The 22983-nt window shown below is 43.8% G+C and overlaps 1 protein-coding gene across 3 annotated transcripts in view; it reads left to right on the forward strand.

Moving 5' to 3' along the window:
* CAMSAP2 (calmodulin regulated spectrin associated protein family member 2) overlaps window positions 1-22983 on the forward strand; it is a 98025-nt gene that overhangs the window by 45196 nt on the left and 29846 nt on the right. For all 3 annotated transcript variants that reach the window (XM_067729851.1, XM_067729852.1, XM_067729853.1), the window contains exons 3-4: window positions 10340-10501; window positions 19101-19184. In XM_067729851.1, coding sequence (XP_067585952.1) covers window positions 10340-10501; window positions 19101-19184 — 246 coding nt within the window. The remainder of the gene's footprint in view (window positions 1-10339; window positions 10502-19100; window positions 19185-22983) is intronic.

Raw genomic sequence — 22983 nt, forward strand, 5'->3', positions numbered from 1 at the left:
CAGACATTTACCTTTCGTATAAGCTGGTTAGGTCAAGAATTCAGTTAATACTGACCAAAAATAAACTGCTTCTTACTTTAACTGTGCCATTACAACCTTCTTTTTAAGAGTGCAAACTTTAGTTAGAGCTTTAAATGTTCATAAGAAAGGTCAGTTAAACTGGGAAAGTTCAGCCACCTATGATGTTGACTAATTTAGTACTTCAGCGTAATCTATTTAGCAGGCCCCTAAAAGTGTCAGTGAGATAGTTTCTGTCGGATGTTCAACGTGTAGCTCAAGCTGATGTGTTTACATTTATAGAAGTGTTAACAGTCATAATCTCGAGTAATCAGTGTCTCAAGAGCTTTATTGGGACTCAGCAATAAAAAGGAACAACCGATCGATAAACATAGCAGCTTGTATGAATCTCCACAGAATACGCTGAGTGAAAAATGCCCATCCCCAAAGCTTCATAGTGTATGATAGCATCCACGTAACATTCTTGAAAGGACAAAATTGTAAAAACAGAGAACAGATTAGTGTTGCCAGGGTCTAAGGAGAGGGAGGGGCAGGAGGGAGGTAGATGTGGCTGTAAGAGGCCGACAGGAGGGACCCTTGGGATGGACAGGTTCTGCAGTTTAGTTGTGTCAATGCCGTCTCCTGGGTGTGACATTACGCTGTGCTTTTGCAAGATGTTACCGTGGGGGGAAACCAAGTAAAGGGTACGTGGCGTCTCTGTGTTGCTTCTGACAATTGCATGTGAACCTGTAATTATTTCAAAATAAAAAGCTTGATTTAAAAAAAGTTTATGAAGGATGGATGTTTAAGATTGAAAGGAAATGCTACAGTTTGGAGCAGAAATGGTTTGTGCCCTTTGGCAAACGCGTCTCTGCTGGTGAGGCAGAGTGGTGGTGCTGGAGCCCTTTGTCGCTAGAGCAGGACAGGCTCGCGTGGCAGCAAATAGCTGTCTGCCTTTGGACTGGTCCTGAAGCTCTCTGCGGTCCAGTTTCTTGTCTATGTAAGGAACGACACTGTTGTCTACCTGCCACAGTTGTGAGGATGAATTAGAGTAGGCCGGGGAAGCGTCTAATGTAGTACTTGACCTGTGATAGGAGGTCAGTAAATTTTAGCAATTGTGCTCAGTTTCTGTTGCCCTGTTTCTCTTCCTAGGTCTTTTGTAAACTGAATATTAGTATGTTAATTAATTCAAAATAATATATTTACATATGTATTGTTATAAAAATGGTTACTTAATGTGTGGTAAAGCAAAATAGTAACTAAAAGAAATAAAATTTATCTTCACTTTAGATCCTAAAATTTCTTAGGAGTGGCACTGTTTCTGGACGGGGTGCTGCAGAGAAGCCTGCCTCACCTGGATGGCACTGATGCCAGGACAGTTTTCCGACCTCTTTGCTCTGGGTACTGACCAATCGTTTACGGGGCTTATATGTACCTCAGTTGAAGGTCTTTTATTCCTTAAACCTTTTTCTTGATTTTATATATATTTTCTTTTTGGCTTATTGAAAACTCCTCAGTTTCTGTATCTAATTGTAGCAACAGGACTGGCAAGGATCGCTTAATTAGAACTTCATTAAGGCCGTACATTCTCCTGTACCCATCTGATGACTTGTTTAATGGACAGATACACATGTGGAATGCATTCCTTGTGTGGTACGGTTTGGGGAGAAAGCCACCAACAATTAGCTAGGAATTAAAAAGGTAAACAGAAACAGCTTATTCTGTGCATGTATCAGCAGCTCCTGTTTTAGCTAGACAGCATTTAAAGCTTGCTCTGTAAACGTAATTTTGTGGGATAAGAATATCAATACAAGATTCAGAGTAAAATCTTTTTCTTTTTTTGGCGTTACGCGGACCTCTCACTGTTGTGGCCCCTCCCGTTGCGGAGCACAGGCTCCGGACGCGCAGGCTCAGCGGCCATGGCTCACGGGCCCAGCCGCTCCGCGGCATGTGGGATCTTCCCGGACCGGGGCACGAACCCGCCTCCCCTGCATGGGCAGGCGGACTCTCAACCACTGCGCCACCGGGGAAGCCCAAGTAAAATCTTTTGACATGAGCGCTATGACATGAATAGGTGATGTGTTATACTCTTGATTAAATCTTATCATGTCCCATTACTGGTGATTCTAAGTTTGACCACTTTTCCCTTTGTAACCGGGGGCATTATGTGGAGTGATACTTTGACATTTGTTGCATATTGTGTTTCCCAGTGATACACCACCTAGCGGTTTTAGCATCTCTGGGTGATCTGTGCCTGAATGAATTACTGCAGTGGTGGTTGCAATATGGTGATTTAAAAATTCTCTCATTCCTTTTGTATTTCTTACCTGGCATTGTTCTGTGAAGAAGAGCTTTCTCATCCTCCTTTCCCCTTTAGTGATCATCACTGTGGACTCATGGATTCATTTTGGTTTTGATTACTTGTGTTATGATTCATTCTTGTTAATCTTTTTTGTATTCATGTGGGCCCATATTTGGCCAATGGGACGCCCCGCTAGGCTGACTCCTGTATCCTTTTAACAGCTCCGCAGCAGTCTTTGAATACTTTTTTCTTTCTGACCCAACTAGCTATTCCAGGCTCACTTTGTGCTTTTCCTGTCTCTGACTTGGAATCAGCCATTCTCTAAAGAGCCTTGGGTTTATTTTAATGTGGAGATGGGCACAGATATATTTATCGTGTTACTGCTTCTAGGCTAGGAGAGACGTACAGGTAGGATCATGAGCTCTTAGGGCAGCCTCCAATCCAAAACTGCCACCACAGCCTTCTCTCCTTTTCATTCTTCAGCGGGGCATCTGCCTAGGGCCCTTTCCCAAGGGCAGCCCCGCGAGTGCAGTCTTGGCTGGGGACAGCTGCACTGCTTCCTGGGTCCACCTCTGCTGGCTGAGATCCACGTCCATCTGTGTCATCATGTCATCGTCCACCAGCCAGCCTCTAATTAGAAAGCACGCAGCACGTCCACACTCGCTTCTGTGCAGTTTCCCCTGTGTGCTGGGGCAGCTTCCAGCCCGGTGGAAGCTGGGCTCTCCAGGTTACCTCCTGGTCACAGAGGTGCCTACCCCAGCCCTGTTCTTGACGTAAACCGTGTTGTTGTCAGGGCACGAAATGCCCGTACTGTTGTTGTCAGCCCACTTTGCAGTTGAGGGTAGTGAAGCATAAGGAAATTGCGGGCTTTGCCCAGGGTTACGTAGGAGGCGTAGAGTCAAGGCTGCACGCAGGCACTCTGCTTGCTCATCACCTGCGCTCCTGGACCATAGGTTCACGCAGAGAAGCAGTGAAAGAGGAGACCCTGGAGGGTGGGGGGCCCCGGGACGCCCCTGACGGCGCTGGGTTGTGGAGTGACGTCACTGTCAGTCTGTCGTGCTGAGGGCCTTTGGGGGCAGGATTCCTGTCAGGATGCTATTCTGGGGCCCCTCTGACGTTTGGGGCCAGGAAATTTGTGATTTTTGATGATGAGCCAGATTCAGAACCACTGCTGTAACCCATTTCCTGTGTTTACCGTATTTATTTGCTACCAATGTGCAGTCCCTGTCTGCGTCCGCCCGGTGCAGCCTCAGGTAAACATCCTTAACTTGCCAGTTGAGGTTAAATATAGTCCAGAGGAAGTGATGGAGCTGCTCAGGAGACATCGTTTCTTTCATTGGCCTGGGACTTGCATCTTGATAGACATTTGGGCTGCACTGTTTCTTGCATGTGTTCCTTTTGTAATAAAGCTTGATATCAGTTTGGTTCAACATTATCTCGGAAACAGTTCTCCATTGGGTGTGTGATTATCAGATTCACCAAGTGCAAATGACAGAATGTAAGCCAGATGCTCGTGCCGCCCTTATGGACACAGATTAAAGAGAACTCTCGACTGCTTTATTGTGCGTCCTACGGTATGTTTTCAATTTAGGCAGAGTTAAATGGCAGCTAAATAAGTATCACTGTGCTAACAGTTCCATGCTGGTAATCGTACTTTTTACCTTTCTCTCTTTACCCCATTCACATGTCTAACCAGATGCGTCCAAATAAAATCGATGTATCACTTTTGTGTGGTCACAAGCAAATGTCATTCATGTTAAGAGTTTGAACCTCACGGACATCACCTCCCTTGCCAAGGCGCCCAGTTCCACCGTTCCATCTGGTGTAGCAGAACAACGCTGGCCCACTTTGGTCCTGAGTGTGTTTACTACAGGTTGAATACAGCATCATTATGACTGGAACAGCCATGCCTGGATCCTCCTGTAGGTTACAGCTAAACTCTTTGCTGTCTCAGTGATAGTCTGCCTCTGTTTTTTTTTTTTTTTTTTTTGGCCGCCTCTCATGGCACGTGGGATCTCAGTTCCCCGACCAGGGATCGAAGCCATGCTCCCTGCAGTGGAAGCGTGGAGTCTTAACCACTGGACCGCAAGGGAAGTCCTGCCTTTGTCTTTAAGGCCAGTGCTTTTTGCTCCTTGGCCCAGCCTACTTTTTTTTTTTCTTTTTTTTCTTACATTTGTAGCAAGTATTACTATCAAATCAAATTACTCCACTCATTGGGCCAAAGACCCTTGTGATGTTAGCAAAAAACTTGCCCCTCCTGTAGCACACTACCTACACTTGTGAGTCCAGCCTACTTTTGATAGCCTGAATTTTTGATACGCTAAGATTTTCTTATCATATAAGGGGACCAACATTATGATTGGAAATAAATTGTTTTTCTGGAAAATTTCTATTCTCATACCAACTATAGAAATCTATCGCTAAGATCCTAGCTACTAAAATAATGAACGGTATCTAAGAAAGATCGTAAATAATAATCTTCTAAAGTAAACTATACCTTTTATCCAGATTAGTTGCAGCCTTAAGAAAGTGAACATAAAAAAAAAAAAAGAAAGTGAACATAAATATCTGTGGGAGGAAAATAGAATTCACTCAGCATATTTATTTATTTTTCTTTTTGTCATCAATTCATGTATAGATGTTTCCTGCTTAACGTTATGCAGGAAACAAACTTATGGTAGTAAGCAAATGTTAATTTATTTTTTAATAATATCTAAAATACTTCACTGTCCAGAAAAATGTGTCCCTTCACCTTGAAGTCCTTCTGAAGATACTTTGCAAACACACGGATATAGCTAACTGCCTAACTTAGACCTAAACGGTCATTTTTGAGGTGTTTGCACTGGAAAAGGGTCAGCAGAGCATCATAAATCAATCTCATCTTTCGGGGGGGTAACGACTTGAGGTGTAATCGGCACACCATACAGTTCATGCATTCTAAGCGTACAGTGCAATGGTTTTGGTATATTCAGAGTTGTGTAAGCATTGCCACAATCCATTTTAGAAAACAACATTGTTTACCGGGTTCACACATGTTGTGGCCTATGTCAGGCTTTGTTCCGTTTTATTGCCGAATTATATTCCATTCAGAATATCATGGCGGTATCGTTTTTGCTTATCCAGTCATCAGTTGATGGACGTTTGGCTTGTTTCCACCTTTCTGGCTCTTACAAATAATGCTACTCTGAATATTTGTGTACAGATTTTGTGTGGACACGTTTTCGTTTCTCTTGGGTATAATGAACCTAAAAGCAGAGCTGCTGGGGCAGACTCTGAGAAACTGCCAGACTCTTGCACAGTGGCTGCACTATTTATTTTAACATTCCCGCCAGCGGGGCACAAGGGCTCCCATTTCTCCACATCCTTGCCAGTGGTTGTTATTATCTGACTTTTTTAATTATAGCCTTCCTGGTGGGAAGTGGTATCTCAGTAGGGCTTTAAGTGCTGTTTTCCTTGTATCTCCATGTAAATGAAGGATAAATGAAAATTTTGGTGAACTTGTTTATATAAATAAATGATGTGTAAAATATTATTTTCTGAATCGGAATTAACTTTGACAAACTATAGCGTGATATGTATATGCTGTTGTGTGCCATTTTAGCAGAATAATTCCAATTCTTCCTGTTCGTGTCCATCTGTTAAGTCTGTTCCCTCCCGTGTCCCTCTAAGAGGGCTTGGACACGGTTGGTGCACTGGCCACTGCGCCACAGGCCTGAGTTCAGTTTCGGAAATATTTTCTTAGTCCTGCGTCTGATAAAAGAATAAAAAAGCCATGAAATAGTAGAACTTGGATGTTATTAATCTGTGAGGCTCATTAACAGCCTTCTTACCTACAACACTTCGATGCTCTTCTTTATTTAATAGCCTTAACCTTCATTTCTGATACCTAAACGTAAATCATTTTTGTCTAGACTCCACTGGTCGGAGATAACAAAAATGTAACCTGTAACCCAGATCTAGAAGCTAGTAGAGGCCTCAGTGAGTTCCCGGGCCTCCTTGTCCTTGCCTTTTTCACTAAAATGCAGGGAACCTTCCTGCTTTCCTTCCTCACTAGCCTTTCTGCTGCTGCTCCTGGGCGGCGGGCTCTGCACTGCCACCGCGGCGCCCAGCCCTGGGGTCTGCAGGCTGCTGCTGGGCCATGCGAGCTCCGCACCTCCTGGTTCTGTAACCTCGGACAGGTGGCTCCGTTCTCTCATCTGTAAAACAGGTTTAATAAGAGTGCATCTCACAGCGCTGTGTTATCAAGTGAGTTGACACAAATGCGGGAAACATTGCCTGGAGCATAACACTCAGTGCTAGCTGCCGTTATTGTTATTCTGACCTCAATGCTTTGGGTAAACAATTAAATGCATGTATTTTATTTAGAGACATAAATCGTCCCAAATGGATTGATTGTAGCCTACAGCTTATCTTTCACTGTCGATGCTTTCTAGATTCATTATGTATATAGTTTCTGTTATATATAATTCCTAAATTTACTTCTACCTCATAAAGTTAAGGGGTAAAAAAAAATCATAATAAAATTTGAAGGTTCTTAGTTTAAAAGTGGGTGAACGTCTTATGGAAATATCTGTAAACACTGTAGTGGAATTTTTTTAAGTCTGTTTTTAAATTTAGGAAGTGAAGTAATCAGTGAGATGAGCTTTGTTCTGAAAATGTATTACTAATTATACTTAGCGTTTACTATCCTAAGTTTTGAAGTAAACTATAGATTTTTAATGTATTTTTTGCATATTATAACAAGGTCATTTCTAAGTAAGTTTTATTTTTATTCATTCCTTTTCCTTCCTGTTTTTTTATATATATATTATATGTATATTCAAGGTGTATATGTACATACGCTTACGTCTGCCCATTTATATGTATATATTTATTTTGAGCATTGCTATAGTATGGCATTGTTTCTTCTACTCAACATTGTACTGTGCACATTTTCCCCTATTGTTAAATAGCTTAGGATGGCATAAATTGCTCATTGTGGTGGTAACATTGCTTCCTTTCTTGTTACATACAATTCTGTAACGGTCAGTTTCATTCCTACAGCTCCGTTTTCTCCCTTAAATTGTATCTGTAGAATAAATTGCCAAGAGAAAGAGTCTTAGTGAAGAGGAGGTGAATGGTTTTACAGCTCCTGAGATGTTTTCCCACATTTTTGTTCAAAAGAGTTAGGCTTTGTAATGCTGTAAATACTGATTACTCAGACTTTGCCCTCAAAACCTTGTGCTGGGAACAAAGATGAGAAAGACGGGACCCCACTCCCTAGGGCTCGAGTGAATAGAGAGAGGACACAGAAATCACCTGAGTGCAAGGGCGCGCTGCCGTTGATCCCGTGTCCACTCTGAGTCTGAAGAAGGAATTGGGGTCTCTCTCTGGACAGTAGCCGCCTGAAAAAGAGGGAGAATGTGAAAATATGACTTGAGGTTCAAATAATGATGCTGATTTTTCTTTCTTGCATATGATGTCTGTTTACCATTTCCAGAACATATTTCTTGCCTAACTATTGGTACGTGACTTAGCTTCTGCCAACCGCACGACGCAATAGGAGGAGCACATGGGTTTGGACGAACTATTTAATTTCTGGAGCTTCAGCTTCCTCACATTAAAAACATAAACGATGCTTCCTTCTGAGCTTTAAGGGTTATAGCAAATGTATATCATCTCCAGCCTCACTTCCGCAGAGATTGGAACTGGAAGAGCTAGTATGTTAATAAAGCCCTCAGCACAGGACCTGGAGTCACCGTTGGTTTTCTGATGGCCGTAATCAGGCATTCCGCTTCAGACAGAGCACCTGCCTTCCTGTAAACACCGCTAAGCTTTCAGTACGCTGGTCACCACCTCCAAGTCAGAACCCACTTCCTCAGCCTCCAGAGTCGAGCTAGCTCTTCGCCCTTTATGAGCAGTAGGCCAGCTCCTTTCCTTCCTTCAGCCCGTGCTCGCTGTCAGTTACCGTGTGAGGTGTAGGAGTGCGAAGATGCTCAGACAGTGCCCTTGCCCTTGGGGTCTCACTGTCTCACCAGGGAGATGGTGCCTGTCCTGCAGCAAGACAGTCTGTGGTCCTCAGCCAGCTTCTTGTTAGCCTCATCCGGGGAGCTTCTTACAGATACTGTTTTCCGTGCCCTGCTTCAGATAATGAAGTCAGAATTCAGTGAACATGTCACTAAACCTTTTGTGCTCATCGTTTCACAATATCTGTATGTCCAGTCTTCAACTCACACAGCGTGGCATTTCAGTTACATTGCAATAAAGCTCAAAGAAGAAAAGGATTTCATGCAAGTATAAATAGTATACTCACTCTGTAGGAAGAATGATCCATCTTGATTGGAAAGGGGGTCGGAAAGAGGGTGACAGTCAGACCAACAACAGGACTTAGTCTGCAGTGTGAGGTGGCGACAGCAGGTGAGGGCATGGGAGCTTGAAGCCTGGTGACAGGTTTGGGGAGCAGCAAACGCTCTTCTGAGGCTGTTCTAAATGGAATGTAGATTGGGGGAAGGAAATGCGGGTTGTAAAACTGGATGGATGGGGAGGGGCCTTAGACTTTATTATATAGAAGACGAGGTAGACTTCAGGGGAGCATGATATGATGACGTCTCTGATGTGGAAAAATAACTAGTCCCTAGTTGATAACATCTTCAAAAATAAATTCCACGTGGATTTAAAGTATCAATAACAGAAAAAGTAGAGGCTACTATTTCTATATTCTTGGGGGTGTGCGGGGGGAGCCTCTTGTAAACTTGGGAGAAATTCCAAAGTCGTGAAGGAGAACGTTAAGATTGACAGGTTTTACCGAGTAACTACTTAGAACTTCTCTGCAGCATAATATATTCCGAATAAAGTTGAAAGTCCAAAGACAGGCTAGGAAAAAGTATTTGCTACCTGAATGGTCCAGAGCTAATGTACCTAATAAATAATGAGCCCTTACAAATCAAGAAATAAAGAAAGGTGAGTATACCTAAGAGAAAAGTAGGCCAAAGACATGAGCAAGCAGTTTTCCAAGGAAAAAATACAAATAATTGCCCAACATACAAAAGATGCCCGTCCTCAATCAGAGAAGTGCAAAGCCTGAACAAGAGTGGGGTTTTTAACCTCCAGACGGATACAGATGATAAAAAGGGAGTGATGTCTAATGTTGGCAAACAGCGTGGGGAAACAAGCACCCTTGCTAACGTTCTTGGGGGATGTGAAAGTTGCTGCAGCCTTTCTAGAGAGCAGATAAGTGATTATTCATCAAAACTTAGCATGCGGTTGCTCTCGGGCCCAGTAGCCCCACGGTGGAGAATCGTCCCTGGAGACACACAAGGTTGTAGCGTTGTTTGTGACGCCAAAGAATAGGAAGCAGTGTAAATTCTTACCAAAATTACATTTTTGGTAAGAATACGTACCAAACCGTAGACGCTCTTGGGAAACAGGAGGGGGAGAGGGTACTTTCGACTTCAGATACTTTGTAATGTTGGGAAATGTTAAGAAACACCCCCCTCCCCCCATATAACGTTTCTGTTTGAAACCACCCCTCCCAAAAAGCAGCCACAAAGGAAAGACTAGACGTCCTGTGCCGGATGCAGAGCGTGAGGAAGAAGTTGGAGCCACAGGAAACTCAGGATTTTTGCCTTGTTCAGGGGAATGGGAGCGGAGCCACCAGACCAGGAGGGTAGCCTTGAGAGACAGCTTACAAGTAGCATGTGTACATTTCTACCACGTGGAGGAGAGGAGTGAGGAGAGCACTTACTCAGAGACTGCTCTGAAGTTTGAAGTCGCGTTGCCGAGCCGATGACTGCGACATTTTCGAAGGCAGGACAAGAGGAAAAGGAGCGTGCTCTGAGCAGGAGATAACGAGTGTCTTGAGCATAGATCCTCAGGAAGTATCTGAGTGATAGATGACTTGGGTTCCGTCAGCTCACCTCTGGCCTGGACCATTTGTGCTTTCTCATCAAGGCTCGTCTTCCATAGCCTTGAGTTCTGCTCCTGTTCGTAAGGAAATATTATTAATATGTAAACATATAGAAGCAGCAGTTTCTGACGGTTGTTCTCGGTTTCTGTTTCCAGAGCGCTCACCTGGCCATGATGGACACCCTCATGATGGCTTACACCGTGGAGATGGTCAGTGTGGAGAAGGTGGCCGCGTGTGCTCAGCAGTACTCGGCTTTCTTCCAAGCCACAGATCTGCCCTATGACATCGAGGATGCCGTCATGTACTGGATAAATAAGGTAGGGATATGCTCCCTCGGGTAAAAAAAAAAGTCTCAGAACCAGAAAACATCACACATCCTCACTCTGCTGCACACTGAATGTTTGTGTCCCCCTGCCCCCCGGTTCATATGCTGAAGTCATAAGCCCCAATGTGGTGGTGTCAGGAGGTGGCTAGGTCGTGAGGGCCTGGCCGTCACGCGTGGGACCTGTGCCACTGTCTTTATCAAGAGACCCCAGAGAGCTCCCTCGCCGCTTCTGCCGTGTGACAAAGCGGGCTCGCCAGACACAGTCTGCTGGCGCCTTGATCTCGGACTTCCCAGCCTCCAGAACTCTGAGAAATACATTTCTGTTGCTTACAGACCACCCAGTCTGTGGTATTTTTGTTGTAGCAGCCTGAACGGACTAAGACAGGTTCCATTACTCTTTTTCTTTGAAATCAAAGTGAAAACGGAAGTTGTGCGATCTTACTTGAAATTTCCCATTCCCTTTAGACTTAAAAATATATATATACTGTTAAAATGATGGAAATAGATTTTATGTATTCCACAATATCTGTAGTTACATTTAATGATTCATCTGGTTCATATTAGATTGTTAGAAAATTCAGAGCCCTCCAAGTAGGGAACTAACTAAACGCTGCAAGCGCTCAGTAAGTGTTTTTTACATCCAGGAATGAAATAAGTTTCTCATTTCCAACTAGATGATTTTTAGGTTTGCTTGGCTGACTTGCATAAGACTATATAGGTTGTAGATTCCTCCTCTTGGAAATTTTTATAGAGCTGTGATTACTTATTTGTGCTCTGAAGATGCTTCAATTGTCGATTTGTTGCTCCCTTTACCAATTTGAATAGTTAATTCCTCTTGATTCTCTTTCGTTTACAACTGTAACCCCAGAGAAATCAGACCTTATCTGTGAGCAAGACAGACCTGAACGGATTGAAAAGCAGTTGCATCTTCAGGTGTCCTCCGCTGAGTGCTTGCGTGGAGCTTGTAACAAGAAGCTAAGTGTGAAGACTCCTGCACCTGCCATCGTGGTCTGTAGTATCGGCGTCAGTGCCAAAGGCCCGTGTGGCACTCTGCCCTCCACTCGTTAGCTGTAGGGATCACGGTCCTATCCTGGACCCACTCATCGTCAGAAACCATGTGACCTTCACGACCCACCACAGACCTTCCGTTCTTGATTAACTCTTTTCCCTCACTCTCACACCCCCACTATTAAAAACGTTCACCTTTGGCTTCCCTGGTGGCGCAGTGGTTGAGAGTCCGCCTGCCGATGCAGGGGACATGGATTCGTGCCCCGGTCCGGGAAGATCCCACATGCCGCGGAGCGGCTGGGCCCGTGAGCCACGGCCGCTGAGCCTGCGCGTCCGGAGCCTGTGCTCCGCAGCGGGAGAGCCCACAACAGTGAGAGGCCCGCGTACCGCAAAAAAACAAAGAAACAAAAAAAGAATCTGCTGGGAGCTTGTAGGTCTGGGCTGGGGTGGAGTCTGCGTTTCTGAGAAGCTCCTGGTAATGTCCCAGCACTGGTCTGTGGGCCACACTCACGCTCCTCCGCCACCCGACTCCCTCCCTGTCAGGTCGTCCTCTAAGAGTAAGGCTGGTCTGCTGTCTCCCATCTTGATAAACAAAGCTTCCCCATCCACCTCAGACCCTGTTTCTCTGTTCAGGGAACCTCTCCGTCCCCTCCCCCACTCCCACCCTGAAGTCGCTGCTGAGGCCGCTGCAGGCTCCCATTTGGACAAATCCAGTGGCTGCTTTTCTGTCCGCGTCTCGAATTCACACGTGAGCCTTGTGAAGCCCCGGGACCGCCGGGCGTTCCCCAAGCCCGAGCGCCACGCCACCTCCCTGCCGGGGTCCCAGCAGTTGTCCCCTCCCCGGGCTCCGGGGCCCCTTCCTGCTAGCACAGTGCAGGCCAGCCAAGGATCTGTGGCAGTTTCCGTGTGGGTTGGGGTCCCCTCCATGAACGAGTCCTTCCGGCCAGGCTGCTCCTCCTTGGTACCCAGCCACGCCGGTGACTGACCCCTTTGCTCCTCAAGCCACCGGGGCTGCAGCTCCCTGCTTGAGTCCAGCCACTCAGCCTCGCGTGGGTTGAGGGCAGAGCCACGCAGGCCGACCGCACTCGGCGCGCTCCTCCTCCAGCGGCTCCCCCTCCCGGTCCTGCCGTCGTGTCCAGAGCTCTCCTCGGTGTCCCTGGGAAGCTCCGGGTGACACCTGCTGCCTCAGCAGGACCAGAGCCAGGACCCCCAGGGTGTTGCTTTCAGGCCACTCGGATCATGCTGAGTTCACATCTTACACTGAAAATGTCAAGTGGACCAGTGCCGACAAAGTACCCCCCAGCCCGACCCAGGTCAGGACCTTCATCCCAGCTGCAGGGCTCACCTCTGGCCTTTGGACGCGATGCTTCCCGTTCCTGGGTGGCCCATCGCCCAGCCTTTTGTGCGGCTCGGTGCCTCTGCGCTATCATTTCTCAGCTTGGATGGCGCTCTCCTTCACAGCCTGTCCAAAGTGGCACCTGGCAAGTCTTATTTTCTACTGTGATGCTCTGTTTCCTTTATAGCACTTTTCCGAGTTTAATCCTTTGAACAAACTAGAATAATCGATGTGAGGACAGGTACTGTGCCCATCTTTCTTTTTTTAGTGGTAAGTGCCTGGACTAGTGCCGTGTTTGGCAAAGCGATGGTGTTTAATACATCGAAGAGGGAGTTTAAGCCACAGAATCAGGCTTGGCACTGTAGAACTCTGGGAGTCTACGGAAAATAAGGAGATCACCTGATTCGGAACGTCCAACACCTTTAGGCAGCCGTGTCCTCTTCAGTTTTCAGGTCATGATTGGAACCAGTTGATTGAACCTGCACCTCAGAGTAGCTCAGAGTAGCTTTTTCTCGCTGGTTCCACCAGCCCCGGCGTCGGCGTCTGTTCTCCGGGTGTGACGTCACCTTCCGCTCTCCTTCTGGCTCTTATTTTGCCTCATCCTGACCTAGTTGCCTTTTCTTCTGGATAATACAAGTATAAAGAAAAAAAAAAAGCTGCCATAGAAAAATGGGAATTACATGGCTAGAATAGTTATCAGCATTGTTGACTGTAAATGAGCTTAAACTTAAAAAAAGCAAGATCACAGAGGACAAGATTGCAATGGCTAAGTCAGGCAGGGTACACGAGCGTTGTGAATACAGGCGCCTTCTGTTACTCGGCCCTACCTCTCTCTAGTTCCATCTGTAGCCCCCCTTGGGTTCAGCCTTCCTGTTCTCTTTCACTCCCTTGAACACACCGGGCTTTCCCACCACAGGGCCTTTGCTTGTCTCTCATCCTCCTCTGTGTCGTGGCTGCCGCTTCAGAGCCCGCCTCTGGGACAGTGTTCCTGCCAAGATAGGTCTCCCCACTCCTGTGATTTTCTACTCACCTCTTTATTGATTTGTACCACTCCTTACAGATTGCTTTTGTGGGGGGGAGTTTTTCACCCTTTTTTCCTTTCTTGTTCCGTCTCCCTTGTTCCGTGAGGACGGGGACTAGACTGTATTTATGCACCATTGTGTCCCTATAGCCTCTTAATATAACGTCCGGAGTTCAGTAAGTCGCTGTTGACTGTGTGGATGAGTAAGTGAAGGAATAGTGGTTCAGAATGTTCACATGTGACCAGTTTGCTTTGTGGAGAGAATCAGATAAGGACTATTTAAAAAAATCATGAAGATATTTCCAAACTGACAGATCAGTTACAACTACCTGATATTGAATTTGAAAGTGTTTCTTTTTTAACTTAAAAAAAAAAAAAAAGAAAAGAAAAGAAAATGCTAAGAAAAAGGACCAAACCAAAACCCAGAAAAAGTTATAAACTTTCCCAAGTTTGGGCCCTGTCAACCCCTCCCCCCCATAATTGGTAAATCCATCAAAATGCTTCAAGATGCATGGATGTTATGACGCCTTGTAACACATGTTGCCGGGACAGAACATTTTAGTTATTTTGGCAGCGTGTCACATTCAGCGGTAGCCCTTCCTGTTACAGACTCCTGGACGTGTTTGATAAAATGCAGTTGGAAAGGTTTATGCTACAGAGCTGAGCATCAGAGACAGAAAAGGAAACTGTCGGGTGCCAGAAACAAAGTAGGGCTGCAGGCTTTGGTGGCCTCTCAGGGGCCGTGGAGCCTCTGCCGGGGCTCGAGAGTCGCTGGGTGCCAGAGGAGGCCGTGGGTTTTGCCGGTTACGGGAAGTTGGAACCGTGACCTCTGTGGAGACCCACCAAGAGCTCACGCCCTCGGTGGAAACGAGCACACCAGCCGCGATGTCTTTGCTCTTAAGTGCCACCTGGAGGTGGGCCTTGTCGGTGTTAGTGTCATCAGTAATGCAGGGGTTCCAGCTCTGCCACGGGGCTACTTCCACGCATGGTTTTACGATGGCTGCGGTGATTCCAGAGGTCGTACACGTGCAGTCATAACGGTGTCCGGCAAAGATGAGAGTAGGGTCTTCTGGGCGCTGCTATCAGCAAAGGAACCTTCCCCCAGAAGGTCTCCCCCAGGAGGGTGGTTCTCAGGCCCACACCTAAACCACCCCCTGGCGAGAAGATGCGGCCTGTCGGGTCGTCTTGGGCTGACTTTGCATCTCCCTCCAGGTCTGGGGAGGAGGCCTCCTGGACTGAGCGTGGGGTGGGGGGCGACAGATGACCAGAAAGCCCAGTGCCAGGCCAGTGGTATCTTCCTGGCACCTGGCAGACCAACAGAGGTAAAGTTGCTCTGAAGGTCACTTCTACACCCAAACCGTGGGAGTCCCCAGCAGTGGGGGAGGGACACTCTTCTCGCAGATGCAAAAGTACCAACAACAAGCGTTTAGGAAATGATGAAGATGCCGTCACGTACACGGGAGAGTCAGCAAACCTGACAAACAAGGCCCACACGCCAGAGCTGCAGAGAGCAGAGCAGTCTGAAAAGACAAAAATAAATGCTTGAGTGGCTGAAAATAAAACACGGAATAAAGGCCATAGGAAAGAATAAGGCAGCGTGGAGGGTATATTGGAAAAAGAATAAAATATAACTTTAGAAATTGAAAATTTTAGTCGTTGAAATAAAAAGATTAAACAGAAGATTAGACATAGTTGAAGAGGGGAGTTAATTAACGAGAAGAAATTACCCAGAATCAGCCCAGAGAGATGAGATGGGATATATGACATTGAGGTTAACAGACTTGCCTAGAGGCCTGATTGGAATTCCAAAAGGAGTTAACAGGGAGTGGGTAGGCTGGGGAGAGAATAATTGAAGAGACAATGGATGAAAATGTTTTACAATAGATGAAAGGCATAGACATTCAAATTCAGGAACCATCGTGAGTTTGAAGCAGGAGAAATTAAAATAAATCCACGCCTACATATATGGCAATGAAACTGCAGCATCCACAGATAAAAGACAGTCTCTCTCAAAGGAACGGGATAGTAGACATCTCAGCAGTAATAGTTGAGCCAGAAGACAGTGCAGCAAAATCATCAAAGTGCCGAAGAAAAATAACGATGAACCTAGAGTTCTGTACTTTCGCCCAGGACTAAAGTTGTAATCGAGATTTGTTCAGACAGAGGTGGTCTATCATTCAGACCTTTGCAGAAAGAAGTACTGAAAGGTTGTACTTCAGGAAGAAAGAAGGGGAACCTAGAGGAAGAGGTGGGGTGTAGGAAGCAATGATAAAAAGGGGGGTTGGTGTGCACATGGGTAAATCTAAGCAAGTGTTATTAAAAAATCATCATGGTGCCTAATTCTGAGGCCCTTAAAAAGGAAGAACTATGTTGCTAGGTTAAAGTAACATGAGGGGTGAGAGGAGGTGATTTGAATTAAAGCCTTTCTAAGGTTTTTGTATTATTCAGGAGGAAGGAAAAAGTATTGACTGACTTTAGACTTACATCAAGGCAGGGATACACAGGACTATTTTGTATTTTTAAATGAAAAAAATTAAATAAAAGCTAATGTCCATTTTTAAATTAATGGATATTTAAAAATGCATGTGACGTTTTAGCACATTTATTTTTAATTCATATGCCAGCGCCGGCTGTTCGTTGTATGTTCTCTAGTTCACTGGTCCTCAGCGCTCGTTCCAGCGGTGAACCGCCTCCAAGTCGCGATGGGCTCTCTGATACACACACATCTTTAACTTTTATCCGTGAGTTGCGCAAAGAATGTCACGACTCAACTTTAGTGCTAGAACTTTCTAACCAGCATCTGGGAACTGGCTTAAGAATTACTAAGCTAATTATCTCATTTATCTGTCTTGTGTACCCAGATAGGTTAAATGACTTGAAGTGACCAGGTCTTGTACTTTCCGTGTAGTTTCCCTATTAGAAAGTTAATGACTTATCAACATGTAAAATCTTCTTATAATCATGAGTTTGGTATTTTGGATGATTTATGCCATTACATCAACTTGAAGTATTTTGAGTAGGATTTGTTAAAGCCCTTACAGACATGTAATATCTGGAATTGCATTGGGGCTGTATTGTTTCTAAGTCATGGCAGTAGTTTCTATTTATGGGGTCTGTGCTCTGTATTATGCACTTTACTTGGTACATTTTATACATTTATCTCTTTTATTCTCTGTATTAGTTGTTTTGCTGTAATAATTACCACAAACTTAACTGCTTAAAACTTCTGGTAGCTCAGTTATTTACTCACTTATTATAATCATCTCAGGATTACCAGTTTCTGTGGGTCGGGGATCCAGACCTTGCTTACCTGCATGCTCCATCTTCAGGGTCTGTCACAAGGTTGGGTCAAGGTGTTGCCCAGGCCTGGGGTCTTATTGGAAAGTTTGGGTGTGGAGGGTCCACTCCAAGCCCACATGGTTGTTGGCAGGGCTTAGGTCCGGCAGTTGGACGGAGAGCCTCGGTTCCTCACTGGCTGCTGGCCGGAGGCTGCCCCCAGCTCCTTACCATGCAGGCCTCTCTGTAGGGCAGCTCGAGGGATGGCTGCGTGCTTCCTCAAAGCCAGCAGGAGAGAGTGGGGCTTGTGTGCGAGACGTAAGCGCCAAAGTGGTATCCCATCCCCTTAGCTGTATTCTGTTGGGTAGGAGCAAATTATAGGCCCTGCCCACGCTCAAGGGGATCATTGGGGACCGTCTTAGAGCCATCGTCTCCAGACCTCTTGTGAAGTAGGTTTTATTCCAGCTGGCAACGAAGGCTCAGGTATCAGGAAATTATTAAGGTCGTGGCTTGTGAGTGGGGGTCTTGAGTCAGAGCCGGGTCGCTTCTGCTTCTGCTCTCTCTTCGGAAGAGTGTTTTACACTGCCAAGTCGGCGCCCTAAGATCTTAGAGCACGGCAGCCTACTTGGCAGTACAGCCCAAGATGAATCTGTGTGTTGGTTAAATTCCTTCTAACGCCTCGGAGTGTATCGTAACTGTTAGTTAAATTTATCATAAATTCAAATTCTTCAGTCTTTTTTTCTTAGGCACTGAACTGAATTTTAAGCAGCAGAAGAGGTTAGAAAATTATTGATTTAGTTTAGAGTTACAGTGGTTGATAATACCATTCAGAGTTTCCAGAATGCCATTATTAATTAACTTGAACATTTGCTTATTATTACTGGACTGACCTTAAAATCAGTGACTCAGAATCCAAACTTGTCTGAACTATTCTGAAGAAATACTTTTGCACTAGACAGAGTGTCTCTTAATCATCTTGAATTATGGGCTGTTTGAACAATCTGATAGATAAGTCAGGGAAGATAACTGAAGAAGATAACTTCTTCTCCCTAAGAAGTTCCCATATGCAAAATTTTTTCATGTATTTTAACTGTGGCCTTATGACCACATGAAAACCTACTCATGATCCAGGGACATGCCTATGAGATCACAGCCTAAGAATTTGATTCAGGGCTTCCCTGGTGGCGCAGTGGTTAAGAATCCGCCTGCCAATGCAGGGGACACGGGTTCGAGCCCTCGTCCGGCTCAGAGATCCCACATGCCACGGAGCCACTGAGACTACGCGCCACAGCTACTGAGCCAGTGCTCTAGAGCCCCCAAGCCACAACTACTGAGCCCACGTGCCACAACTCCCGAAGGCTGGGCGCTTAGAGCCCGTGCTCTGCAACAAGAGAAGCCATTGCAATGAGAAGCCTGCTCACCGCAATGAAGAGTAGCCCCTGCTCGCCACAACTAGAGAAAGCCCACGTGCAGCAACGAAGACCCAACGCAGCCAAAAATAAATAAATAAATAAATTTATTTTAAAGAAAAGAATAAAACACAAGGAAGACATTTAAAAAAAAAAAAAGAGTTTGATTCCGAGTGTTTTTGAGGAAAATAATTTTCACTTAGCAGTCCTAAAAGAGATTGTAAACTTTTTACTGAAAAAAGTTTTATTGTTTCCCAAGCATTAAAACAGAAGTTATCAAGTACCTTTTTTTCCCCCTAGCACTCCAGCTAGTACCTGACATGTACTAGGTACTCAACAAGTATTTGGTAAAGTCATGAATTTTAGAATTTCAAACAGAACACCTGTAAAATACTTTTTTCTGGTTGGGAAAATGGAATTCTGTTCATTTGCATGGTACTGGTATTTGACATCAGAGATCTGAACACAGGCATTTTAAGGTACATGTTATTTTACTGTTATATTTGACTATAAATTCAAATTAATGTTTTTATATTTTAAGGTAAATGAACATTTGAAAGACATAATGGAACAAACACAGAAATTGAAAGACCACCACACAGTGGAAGCTTCAGGAGGCCAAAAGGTACATGTTCTTAAGAAAAAAAGGCGCCTTTGTGAGACCCTGTGTTCGTATGTGTGTGCTGTTTGGGGAAGCGTTAAGAGTGTGTTCATCAAATTAGTTTTTGGTGATCTTAACTGTACCGTAGAAAGCCTTTCCATAAATACCAAGTAAGTAGCAGTGCAAAATGAAGGTTAATTGGATGACGGTGTTTAGGAAAATTTGTTAATGACTAGAGCTCAGCTTCTGACATTCTTTTGGCAAAAAATAATGGGTTTGTCTTTGTTTGATAAAATATATGAAACAGGAAAACATTTTTCAATATATCAGCCTTATAATGACTTGTAGTAAGACCAGCCTCTAAAATTACATTCCAGGAATTGTAAGTTGTACATATGGTTATTTTGTGAAGGAAGAAGAAACATTAACACGGATTAATTCTTTAAACTTCTTGAACAGGCTTTTAGAGTTTTTTTCTCCAAACACTTGTGTGTTTGTGTTTGTTATATACTAAGACCTAAAGTATATTTCCTACATCTTTTAAAATATATTATAATGAGAGCCCTTTAAACATGTTGTCTAGCATTTGAATTGAGGTATAAGAAATTATCTTATGCAGAGACTTTATTTTCCATCTGGGTTATTTTAAGTCTCTTCATTATTATACAGCACGTCTGTTCATTTTGGGCGAATGCTGCTAGTTACTGATACTCTGTAAGAGAGGAGACCGGAGGAGGGAAAGGGAAAAAGCTGGTTTGTGCATCACCAGCTGCGCCAGGCAAGTTGTGCGGAGACCACCTACACTTCTGTCTCAATCTGGTGCTTGGGGTCACAGTGGTTTCCCTGGGCTTGATTCTTGTCTTTGTTGACCACCTTCCCCAGTGGAGATCTGCACCCGCTTCCCTGCTTCCCCCAGCTCTGCCCCCGCCTTGTCCCTTGAGTCCCCCAGCCCTTTCCAGTTTCCCCCCTTGCTCTTTCCCTCCCTTTAGTAGTAGAAATCCTTGCCCTAGAGATGGATTTAATCCTGCCCCCCCACCCCCCATTTTGCTCCTGGCTCTAATCAGGAATAAGGTTCAGCATCATCCTGCGTTACAGGATTTCCATGGAAACCTCGTTTATTATATATATGATTTAATTCTGTAGTTTTGCATACACATTATGAACTAAATGGGGATTTTATATGCTGACATAGGATCCAGTAAACCTTGTTTCTATGGAAAAAAATGCTATTTGTGTTCCAAACAACTGCAGATTAAGTGACCTTTAAGAAAAGCAAACTATGGTATCCAGACACTACTGGATCACGTCACTCTGACTTTTTCACAGCACTTGGCCCATGGAATTGTACATACTGACCTCACAGCCAGTATTTGCTGAGTGAGTGATTGAGTAAATGAATGAATGAGTGTGCTTCACTTAAATATTTGGGTCAGTACACATTTTTACTTGAGCACAAGCATAGCATTTATACCTTCATTTTCATTTTTTTCCTCTTTTATTATTTGTTTTCATTTACTTTTTTATTGAAGTCTAGTTGATTTACAAAATGTTGTGTTAATTTCTGCTGTCCAGCAGAGTGACTCAGTTGTACACATATATACATTCTTATTCATACTCTTTTCCATACGGTTTATCCCAGGATATTGAATATAGTTCCCTGTGCTGTACAGTACGACCTTGTTGTTCACCCGTCCTATATGCAATAGTTTGTATCTGCTAATCGCAAACTCCCACTCCATCCCTCCCCCATCTCCCCTCCCCCTTGGCAACCACAAGTCTGTTCTCTATGTCTGTGAGTCTCTTTCTGTTTCGTAGATAAGTTCATCTGTGCCATGTTTTAGATTCAATACCTTCATTTTCAAATGAATTTTATCCTTTTTCTCATTGTGAAAATCTTTGTGAAGGTAAGTGTTCATTTCACATAGTCTGTGAAGTACAGGGGTCCTCATGAAGAGCACACTGCCAAGCACAGAGTAGGTGATGCAGCCTTGCTCTGTTACCCAACGGTGGGATTTTGGGCATTTGAACTATTTGCTTTGGCTAGAAATATAATCATTTTATTCTTGATTTACATTCTTGTAAAAACAAAATTCTTCCTTATAAACTTTCACATTTATGTATATATTTAAACATTTTTAAAATTCAGAGATGGTACCATAACTTTTTTTTCTCCAAGCAATATTTTATAAAGATGATTTGGTCTGAAGAAACTTATACATTAGTTAGATATCCTAGTACCGTGATTTTAATCTTTGCCTAAGAGTACTATAAAAATGAGATTTCTTCAGCAGCTTTATAGATCAGTAGTCTTGTGCATTTGGGTACAAGACCCTACAAAGATTTGGATTGGGATGGATTTAATATAACTTGTTAAGAACATTTATTTTGAAATATTTCTGATTTAACAAAAAGTTGCAAGAATAGTTCAAAGAACCCTTACATGTCCTTTGCCCAGATTCATCAGTGTAACATTTTGTGTGCTCTGTGCATTACATGTTGCACACACAGACGTATATATGTGTACATTTTTCTGAAACATTTGAAAGAAGGTTGCATGTATCATACCCCTTCACCCCTAAATATTTCAATGTATATTTCCTAGGAAGAAAGCTATTCATTTACACGACCACAGGATAGGTAACAATGTCAGTAAAGTGCTTTGATCAGACTTACGGCCTGTGTTCTAGTTTTGTCAGTCATCCCAATTGAACTTCATATATTTTTCTAGTCCAGGATCTAGTCCAGGGTCAGGTAAGGTATTTAGCTGTTGTTATCTCTCATCTTCTTTAAACTGGAACAGTCCTCAGCTTTTCTTTTTCATTCGTGACCTTGACATTTTTTAAGAATACAGGTCATTTTCATAGAATATGCCTCAATTTCAGTTCTTCTGATAGTTCCTCATCGTTAGATTAAGTTGTGCTTTTTTTAGCCTAGAATACTATGTAAAGTGTGTCCTTTTCCCAGTATTGTATCCAGAGGCGTGGGATATCCATTTGCCCCTACTAGGTGATACTAATTTTGATCAGTTGGTTCAGATGTTGTTTGGGTTTTTTGACTGCATGATGATTATTTTTCCTTTCGTAATAAGTAATTGGAGAGGAGGGTACTTTGAGACTGTAAATATTCTGTTCCTCTTCAGTGTTGCCCCACCTCCTAGACTTAGCATTTATTGACGATACCTACTTCAGTTACTTTTTACTATGGTGGTTACAAAATGGCAATTCTCTAACTTTATCATTTCTTCTACGTTTATTAGTTAGGATTCTATTATAAGCAAATGTGACCTCATCTATTTATCAATCTACCTATCCTCTCTTTATTATCTGTATGAACTGATGGATTCTTATTTTATTTAATGGGTTGTAATCTGTTTCTGTCCATCATTATTCATTTGTTCATTGATTCGTTCATTCCCAGTTTTATTGAGATCTAATTGACATACAGCCCTGTGTAAATTTAGGGTGTGCGCCATAATGATTTAACTTACATACATGGTGACCGCAATAGATTTAGTGAACATTCATCCTCTCGTATAGATACAGCATAAAGGAATAGAAAAACCTATCTGTTCCTTGTGATGAGAACCCTTGGGATTTGCCCCCTTAGCGGCTTTCCTATATAACATGCAGCAGTGTTGACAGCACACTGCACATCACATCCCTAGTACTTATTATCTTGTAACTGTTTGTGCCTTTTGACCACCTTCACCTCATTTCGTGTGTATTTATTTTTGAAATCAACTTTGTCGTGGAATAATTTTAGATTTACAGAGAAGTTCCAAAGATAGTACAGCTTCGTCCAGTTTCCCCCGATGTTAGCATCT

The sequence above is a fragment of the Pseudorca crassidens genome, chromosome 2, assembly GCF_039906515.1.
Source record: "Pseudorca crassidens isolate mPseCra1 chromosome 2, mPseCra1.hap1, whole genome shotgun sequence".
NCBI lineage: Eukaryota > Metazoa > Chordata > Mammalia > Artiodactyla > Delphinidae > Pseudorca > Pseudorca crassidens.